Source organism: Xenopus laevis, chromosome 4L, assembly GCF_017654675.1.
Source record: "Xenopus laevis strain J_2021 chromosome 4L, Xenopus_laevis_v10.1, whole genome shotgun sequence".
In the NCBI taxonomy this organism is placed as follows: Eukaryota; Metazoa; Chordata; class Amphibia; order Anura; family Pipidae; genus Xenopus; species Xenopus laevis.
Genome location: NC_054377.1, coordinates 124,706,125 through 124,716,317, shown reverse-complemented (window position 1 = coordinate 124,716,317; position 10,193 = coordinate 124,706,125). Strand labels below are relative to the sequence as shown.

General features: G+C 38.7%; 1 protein-coding gene across 2 annotated transcripts; it reads right to left on the bottom strand.

Annotated features, from left to right (window-relative positions):
• Window positions 1-4,000: 4,000 nt before the first annotated feature.
• On the bottom strand, window positions 4,001-9,799 carry LOC100037040 (T-cell leukemia translocation-altered gene protein homolog). 2 transcript variants are annotated; one of them, XM_018258945.2, is made up of 3 exons: window positions 9,300-9,799; window positions 6,541-6,595; window positions 4,001-4,977 (listed from the first exon to the last, which is right to left on the bottom strand). In XM_018258945.2, the coding sequence occupies exons 1-3, from the start codon at window positions 9,575-9,577 to the stop codon at window positions 4,960-4,962; spliced, it is 351 nt and encodes a 116-aa protein (XP_018114434.1). In that variant the 5' UTR covers window positions 9,578-9,799; the 3' UTR covers window positions 4,001-4,959. The 2 variants fall into 2 exon arrangements, with proteins under 2 accessions (XP_018114434.1, XP_018114435.1); XM_018258946.2 differs by having other exon boundaries at window positions 9,364-9,785.
• Window positions 9,800-10,193: the final 394 nt, after the last annotated feature.

Genomic DNA, 10,193 nt, shown 5'->3' with positions numbered 1-10,193 from the left:
GTTTATGTGATCCTCGCTTTGAACCACTAGAAAAAAGTGAATAGGAGACATCTATCCTTTTAAGCAGTTTTACTTGTTGCCATTACTTCTGCAAAGAGGGTTAGCGAGATTCAAGCTTTGACACGCCGTGAACCTTATCTTCAGTTCTTTCTTCATCAGGTCATCTTAAGAACCTTGCCAGATTTCAGGTTGCTTCTAATCTAAATATAATATGAACCAGGAGATTATTTTATATGCGTTTTGTCCAGAACCACAATCTGAAGAAGACTTTCGGGGGGGGGGGAAATAAAGTTGAGGCAGCTTCTAGACTTACAAACCATACTCAACCCATGAAACAGAGACATCCTGGGCAGAACATTTGTTGCCCCACGACCAAATTTGCAGAGCGGCTACTTGGACCGGTCTCCATACATTTGCTAAACATTACAGATTGGACATCGAGGCTTCCCAGGAAGCAGCCTTAGGTAGAATGCTTCTCCAGTCAATGTTCAGGAAGTAGTGATCTTCTTTCACTCTGTATGTCCCTTGTGTGCTGCTGTTTAGGATGTCAAGGAAAGATGAAATTTTATTTACTGGAATTTTTGTCCTTGAAGTCCATACAGCAGCACATCTGATTCCCACCCTAATAAAATATATTGAAGCAGTTCTGTGTATTCTTGTTACAACACAATCTGAAGGGGGTGGGGGAGTGAACTTATAGATTCTTGGTTTAATTGGCTCTTGTCTGTTCTATCAGAAAAAAGGGGATATTAACACGTGTGCTGCTGTATGGACTTCAAACATTGAACTTATAGATTCTTGATTTAATTGGATCTTGTCTGTCCTATCAGAAATAAGGGGATATTATCCCGTGTGCTGCTGTAAGGACTTTAAGGAAACAAAGATCACGGTAATTAAATTTTCTTCATTGTATACAATAGAGGAGTCAGAGTTCCTAGACCCACCTCATAGCTGCACTGTTGGTTCAGCTCAATCTAGTCAGTGGCTGACTCAGGATATGATTCATAAAGCTTTGCTAAAAATTGTGAACAAGGCGCCAGGGCCAGATTGAATACAACCTCGGATTATAAGAGAGCTTAATACATTTTCTGACTGGCCTCTATTTCTGATTTTCTCAGACTCGCTTTCATTTGGCATGGTACCTATGGAGGAAAGCCGATTCCTATATTTAAAAACGGATTACGATCTCAGCTTGGCAGTTATATGCCAGTAAGTTTTACATCCATGGTGGGCATTTGAAAGCTTGTTACGGGTTCACATAATGTTATGAATGACATTATGAAATCAGCATGGCTTTATGAAGGACAGGTGATGTCAGACAAATTAGATTTTTTTTTTATGATGAGGCAAGGAGAATTTATTTAGATTCTGCCAAGACACTTGATACAGTGCTCCACAATGGACTTATTTGTACACTAAGGGCTTAAAGAGATTCTGACACTAAAAAATGATTCTTCAAAATATTAATGTACATTAAAAGTTACCTATAGCTCATGTTGATAATTCTTCACAGATAGATCTGTTTTTGTAAGTAATTGCTACTTGAAGTTCCTAAACCTGACAGTTTTGCCAACATGACTGTCCCATCTCAACATGTCACGTAGAATTTCTAATGCTAACAAACTACTGGAGCTCAAATATGGCAGCCTCCTCATAGAGGAACATGGGGGATCAGATGTGTAATGTAAAAGCATCTGCAAATACATTTATGGCAAAATTATAGATCGCATGCAAACACAATGTTATGATAGATGTAAAAAAAATTTAATTTCTGGTGTCAGTATCTCTTTAATGAAGTCGTTTGCACATGGATAGGAAACTGGCTACAGGATCGGGTACAGAGGGTGGATGTTATTGGTACATTCTCTACTTGGAGTAAGGTTCTTAGTGGGGTCCCTCAGGGATCGGTATTGGGTCCACTTTTATTTAACTTGTGAATTAATGACTTAGGAGAGGGTATTGTAAGTAATGTATCAGTGTTTGCAGATGACGCAAAACTATCCAGCCCAATTAATTCCATCCAGGATGTGGCATCCTTGTAACATGATCTTGACAAACTGGCAATCTGGGCAGCTAAGTGGCAAATGAGATTCAATGTTGATAAATGTAAAGTCATGCACCTGGGATGTAAAAATATCCAAGTCACTTATACCCTTAATGGGACTGCACTAGGCAAATCCATTATGGAAAAGGACCTTGGAGTCCTTGTAGATGATAAACTTGACTGTAGCAAGCAATGCCAGTCAGCAGCATCAAGGGCAAATAAGGTCTTGAGCTGTATTAAAAGGGGCATAGAGTCACGCGAGGAGGGGGTCATTATTCCATTGTATAGAGCACTGGTAAGGCCCCATCTAGAATATGCCGTACAGTTTTGGTCTCCATCACTCAAACAGGACATTATTGAATTAGAGAGGGTACAGAGAAGGGCAACTAAGCTGGTAAAAGGTATTGAAAATCTTAGCTATGAGGAAAGACTGGCCAAATTGGGGATGTTCACGCTGGAGAAGAGGCGCTTAAGGGGTGATATGATAACTATGTATAAATATATAAGGGGATCATATAATAATCTCTCTAATGCTTTATTTACCAGTAGGTCTTTCCAGCTGACACAAGGTCATCCAATCCGATGAGAAGAGTTTCCGTCTAAATATTCAGAAGGGTTTTTTTTTTACAGTGAGAGCTGTGAAGATGTGGAATTCTCTCACTGAATCAGTCATACAGGCCTATTGCTTTAAAGGAGAACTCAACCCTCGTACCAAAAAAAAAACAACATCTTCCACCGCTTTCGGGCCTTCCTGTAATTCAGAGCTTTCTGGATACAAGATCCCATACCTGTACCAGATTCCTTCATTAGAAACTATTAAAGTTAAAGATTAGTGGATAAAGAAAGTGTTCCATGCAGAGTTTTGTGGGTTTTATTTAAACAAACTTTAGCCTTCTATCATTTCAGATTTAAAGCAAATGAATGGGACACACACATCACTCAAACCCTTTGTTCAGGAGACCCAATAAATTAAGAATATTAAATATCGCAGGGCATAGACACGCTTTCCCATTGTCTACGCACTTTGTACTTTCTTACACTGATTTGAATACGTGGTCTACAGCAAATCATACACAGATGAATAAAGCTTGGAATACACACAGTTATATGGAGCCTGCAAAAAGGGAAGATAACGTTCCGTAGATATACCCCAACAGAAATGGCACCAAAATCAAACGGATAGCATGAAGGGAAATGCAATGATTCTAGAAAATGTAAATAGAATCTCAAGATAAATTATAAACTCTCACACCTAGGAGAATAATTACTGAAACCTTCTGAGGTAGGGAGGAAAGCAACTATATATATATATATATATATATATATATATATTTTTTTTTTTTTTTTTAAAGGGGTAGTTCACCTTTCTAAAAAGTTAACTTTCAGTATGTTACAGAACGGACAGCAACTTTTCAACTGGTCTTTGCTTTTTACATTTTTTTTTTTTCATTATTTGCCTCCTTTTTCTGAAGCTTTCCAGTGGGGTCACGAAACCTGGCAGCCAAAAAACTATTATAGAGGCTACACTTTTGTTGTTATTGTTACTTTTTATTACTATTTTATTAATTATCTTAATTCTATTCAGATTCATCTGATCTCTGGTTGCTAGGGTAATTTTGACCTTACTGACCAGGTGTTTGCTAAAGATGCCAAATTAGAAAGCTGCTGCAAAAAAAAATGCAGACCAACTGCAAATTGTCTCAGAATGATACTTTATGATACTCTACTACATTATACTAAAAGTTAATTTAAAGTAGCAGATAAGCAAGGAACAGGCTGCTGGGTACTTGCTGTGAGGGATAAAGCACACAGGATCCTGAATGATGGAATCTGTATGCATATGCAGACACAGAGAAAAAAAACTAGTTAATACTTAATATAGTGCATATAAAAGGATACGTCAAGGAAGGGAAATATACCTTTTCTGCTATGATCAGGGTTTTTTTTCACCCAAACCAGATGCCTGCTGTTCTATGTCCAGCCACAGCTATTTGCAGGTAACAAACTACAACTTGGCATTGCAAGTAAGTGGCACAAGATGTGACTACAATCTGGCAAAGATCTTAATCCTGCACTGTATTAATATATTAAATGGTGTTACCCCTACTTAAATTTCCTTCCATCTACCGCTACTTGTTACATTTATAGTAAAACAAATGCAGCTTGTTTGTGATTAATCTACTCATATAACACTTGTATAGCAGTGCTGAGTATTGCATCCTCGTTCTAAAGCTTGGGCATATAGATTAGGTGCAGAATTCTACTCCTGCACTTGAGCAAGGCAATTATCCGTTCATTCTCTCTATGGGGTCAAACATGATTTGTGATTAGTGGTTTCAGTTACCTATACCAGGAGATCCCCACCAATAAGGCCACAGTATATTCTGTAACAGCAAGTTGTGGGCGGGGGAGACAGAGTGCAATATTACAATGTATTCTGTTGAACTGCTAAAGTGATTAGATTGAAAGATTAAGGACGGCGATGGGGTTTGCAGGGAGAACTGGCAATCATTGATATTTGCTAAATAAAAACTTAAATTTAAATAAGTCAAAAACATAAGCAATGTAACGACACAATTCATCTTGATACTTGTGGACAGAGTATGAATTAAGCCCTGATGTCAAATGAGAATGAGGCAATTCATCCAGCCTCATTATTCATTATTTAGTGATCAGAACCCTTATGAAGTCATCCAGCGGAGGTAGTCACTGTCCCGCACATGCTCAGTTTGTGAACTGATCCAGCCCGCTGTGTGTATTCTGGGGGTAGAACTGCCCCACCCAGTGCTAATACAGATCAACTCGTTCAGTCACACAGCCCTGGCATTTTATGGAGCAGGTTATCAGAAGTCTCCACTAGGGGACAGCAGAGTCCTGAAAAGAATGGTGCTCATTCTTGGTGCCTTTTTAAGGATTCAGTGCTTGAACTCTCCCTGCAGAGAAACACATGGCCGATCATCCAACAACTCAACACAATTTCTTAGTTACATGTCAAGCCTAAAACTGCTTGCCTAGCTCCTAGACTCCATCACTATAGCATAGAAGAAGTTGAGGAAGGGGCTGAATGAGTCTGGGAGCCAAAGGGAATAGAAAAATAAATATATATATATATATATATATATATATATATATATATATATATATATATATATATATATATATATATATATATATATATATATATATATATATATATATATATATATATATATATATGAGCCATGAATATCCTGTCAATTATATCCTTATAAACGGTGAGTAGTGATGTAATTTTTGTCACTTGACTCACTAAAACTTGTGTATTATAACTAAAGTACCCGTTGTTGGAAAATATGAGGATATTAGAAGTCCCCTATGAGTTACATGACCTGTATAAAAGCTTTTATATGCTCATGGAACTCCTCTGTAGCTTATAATATCCTTATATTTTACAAGAGGGGGTACTTTATTCACTATATATATGTAATATATATATTGACATGATGTAAATTCTGCCACTCTGACTCAATGAAATGTTTGCATTATAATATAGTGAATAAAGTACCCCCTCTTGTAAAATATAAGGATATTATAAGTCACCGAGGAGTTTTATGACCATATGTTTTTATACAGGTCATGGAACGCTGAGGCGACTTCCAATAGCCTCGTATTTTGCAACTGGGGGTACTTTATTATAATACACAAGTTTCAGTGAGTCATGTGACAGAAATGACATCAGAACTCACCGTTTATAAGGATATAATTTACAGGATAATCATGGCTTGTGTGTATTATAAGTAATTTACCCCCTGTTGTAAAATATAAGGATACTATATGTCACCTGTATGGCCTGTATAAAAGAACTCAGCCTGTGACCTCAGCCATTTATATGGTCATGAAACACCTGACTGAAAATATTTGTATATTTTACAATAGGTGGTACATTATTCTTTATACAGGTATGGAATCCGTTATCCTGAAACCTGTTATCCAGAAAGTCCCGAATTACGTAAAGGCCATCTCCCATAGACTCCATTTTATTCAAATCAAAATGTGTACAAATTATTTCCTTTTTCTCTGTAATAATAAGACAGTACCTTGTACTTGAAACAAACTAAGATATAATTAATCCTTATTGGAAGCAAAACCAGCCTATTGGGTTTATTTAATGTTTACATGATTTTCTAGTAGACTTAAGGTGTGAATTACAGAAAGATACGTTAGCCGGAACACCCCAGTTCCAGAGCATTCTGGATAACAGGTCCCATACATGTATATTTAAAATCTTGCAAAGGAATGCCCAATTAGAATCCACTATTTATGCCGTCTCTTTAGTTGTAATATTCTTCTCAAAATGAATAATCACAGTTTAATTATTTATGACACCAAATTAGTAATTTGGACAATAAACTAAATTCCCTTTACAAATGCAAAAAATATTGATATTTACATTTTCAAGTGCACTTTTTTTTTTAGATTAGATTTTGCCTCTCTAGGACCCCTCAAAAGATACTCACCATAATGGGAAACGAGCAGGGTACTCTGGGGTTCCTCCGTTTTGCCCCCCCATACCTGCAAGTAGTACAACGGAGAATCAGCATTTTCTCTATGTCTTGCAATAGGAATATATTGTAATTGATTTGTTGCTTTGGCATTACTACTGCATAATGTGCTGTAGGTACTGGTTGCCCTTGAGCATGGGATTTCATATATAAAACAATTGCAGGTTGAAGTAACAGGGAAATGCTATTAACGGGAGCGCGAAACAACTAAAAGCACCCAGATATAAACTAACATGGTAACTCTAAGTAACCTCTGTGTTTTTATAAAATCATTAGTTAACTCACCTCTGCACTATCACTTTTAGCTTTATCTTATCTCTGCTCTCCAGAGTTGACTTTGTGTGCTTTTGGGGGTATTCCCTCTTATAACCCGGGGGGCGGCCCCTCTGTATAACCCGGGGGCGGCCCCTCTGTATAACCCGGGGGCGACCCTTCTGTATAACCCGGGGGCGGTCCCTATGTATAATCCAGGGGCGGAACCCAAAAGTACCCCGTGACCTTGTGCCATTTCCCTACAATGATAATGCCCTTAGTTCTCCTTAAAAAAAAAAAATAATGCTTCTGAGTTTGACTGAATACACCAAGAACTTAGTTCAGTTTTAGCCCATCCATTATTTATTTTCATAGACTCCCTCAAATGATCTAATAAGGTACCAACAGTCTAAAAGAAAGTCTATGGAATATTTTTTTCTACAATTGTTTTATATTCAGAATTAAGGCACATATTGCATCACATGGTGTAGGTTAGGCACACTCACAACATACAAAAAAAATGTTTACATGTATCACACTCTTATTATAGAATGCTTACATTGGTTGCTGTTGCTTTTTCTATTGGTTTAGAATTTTGTGTAATTTGCCTTTCCTTGATTGGAGAAAGCCTTGTGTTATGTAATCGAAGCAAATTATTTTCAATGGTATGGAACTGTGCAATGTGATCTTCTTTGATTGGATAAGACTTTGTGTGATTTAATTTGTCATCTATTTTAATTTGTCATCTATATTGAGGGGAGACCAAGAGTAAGTGCCCATCTAGGCACAAAGCGCGTCAGGCTAATGCATGTCCTAATAAAGATTTTTTAATTTTATAATAACCTTGGCTACTGCATTACTAGTAGCGGATCTATGGTTGCCAGCTTTTAGCCCCGTGGAGACCAGACAGGGGACGGGGCTCTGACGTGGAGGGGGCATGACAGGGACTAGGAGTGGGCAGACCGTGACTTCAGGGGCTGTGCTATGACGCAGCAATTTGGCCGATCGCAGTGTCAATCATAGGAAATCCTGCCCGGCAGGCAGTTTTGACCTGGGTGGTCCCGGTCAAAACTGGACAGGTGGCAACCCTAAGGGGGTCTCTTCCCATCTAACTATTTATATGTAATCGTCAACCACCCAGTGGAAAAAAAAAAGCAATAAAAGGATTGTAGACTATTAAGGAAAACGATACCCCCCTGAACAATGTAGGTCTCTAAAAAATAAATTGCATAAAACAGCTCATATGTAAAACCCTGCTTCATGTAAATAAACCATTTTCATAATAGTATACTTTTTTTTAGTAGTATGTGCCATTGGGTAATCCTAAATAGAATATTGCCACTTTAAAAAATAACAGCTGCCCCCTGGGATTGTGATTGTAAGATTCACGGTGCACACAAACAAACCATACATGGTAGGTCACATGAGCCAATTAGCAGACAGAGTTGTGTCTTTTGCTTCCACACTTCTTCCTTTTACAGTTAGCGCTGCAGTATTTCTGGTCAGGTGATCTCTGAGGCAGCACCCAGCCCATCACGTAAAACAAGAGATGTAGAAGGGCAGTTTTAACTTAAATATATAGACCATTTTGGGAAGATTCTTGAATATGCCACTTAATTTTGTTATAAACTGTTGATTAAGTGTTAATTTTTATAATTTTACTTTAAAGGTATCCTGTCATCGGAAAACATGTTTATTTCAAAACGCATCAGTTAATAGTGCTACTCCAGCAGATTTCTGCACTGAAATCCATTTTTCAAAAGAGCAAACATATTTTTTTTATTCAATTTTGAAATCTGACATGGGGCTAGACATTTTGTCAATTTCCCAGCTGCCCCTGGTCATGTGACTTGTGCCTGCACTTTAGGAGAGAAATGCTTTCTGGCAAGCTGCTGTTTTTCCTTCTCAATGTAACTGAATGTGTCTCAGTGGGACATGGGTTTTTACTATTGAGTGTTGTTCTTAGATCTACCAGGCAGCTGTTATCTTGTGTTAGGGAGCTGTTATCTGGTTACCTTCCCATTGTTCTTTTGTTTGGCTGCTGGGAGGGAGGAGGTGATATCACTCCAACTTGCAGTACAGCAGTAAAGCGTGATTGAAGTTTATCAGAGCACAAGTCACATGACTTGGGGCAGCTGGGAAATTGACAATATGTCTAGCCGCATGTCAGATTTCAAAATTGAATATAAAAAAATCTGTTTGCTCTTTTGAGAAATGGATTTCAGTGCAGAATTCTGCTGGAGCAGCACTATTAACTGATTCATTTTGAAAAAAATGTTTTTTCCCCATGACAGTATCCCTTTAACATAGGTTAGTAAGATTCGAAACATGTTATAAAGCTTATACCACGGCCCCAGGTAAAGGGACTCATTAGAATTGACACCATGTTATGCAGGTTTAGCTAGGAATAAACACATTCTAACCATGTGACGTAACGTCACCAAGAAGGACGTCATACGCACATTACAGAACGGAGGGAGCTGCTGGTTTCAGGGGGTCGGTATAACCGAGGGGCCACATTCTCACCCTGCCGGTAGTAGATACTATTGACAGTGGCTCCGTAGCTTTTCCAAGCCAGCTGGATAGCAGTGACACTCAGCACGATCCAGCCCAACAGCAACTTAAAGATCGCAGCTTTCATATCACTGTTCTCCCATTCCAGTGTGAACTCTGAGCTGAAAGCCTGTAAACACCCGAGGGCCTGCGTCATAATCTCCGAAGCCCAAGTCTCAGCCATCATTTATTTAGCCCGGCCGCAGCCGCGCCATCCCGGAGCCAATCGCTACTAACAGGCCATGTCAGGAGCAGAGCTAAAACGGGCACGGTGTTGTCCTCTGTCGGTCAGCTTCTCTCAGTGTTAACAGCCCTGGCCAATGAAATAAGTATGCCTCGGCCTCGCTGAATCAGCTGCAGAGTCTGGCTCCGACCGACTGCCACATGAGCCGCGCTGATTGGTTGAAACAAACCAAAATAGGCGCGGCCTTGTGCTAGAACGAGGTTTGGAACGCACTAAAACCGGAACTAATGCCAGACGCGTGTAATTCGATAAATATGAAAAAAAAGGTGGCGCTTGTTTGTCAGTCTCTCAGTCACAACGTACAACCCTAGCACGCACGCAGCATAAATAGTGTTCACGCGTAACAAACAGCGCTGTTCATCAGAATTATATTTTATTGTTGTATTCAATAAATGCACAAACGTCTGAAAAGAAAGCAGCAAACCCTCTCCATTCCTGCAGTGTAATTCCAGTCATTATTTGTGTAAACAAAGCCATAGACAACCCAGAAAGGAGTGGCTTAAGAAAACTTTTAGTATGTTATATGAAAGCTAATTATAAGCAACATTTCAATTGGCCT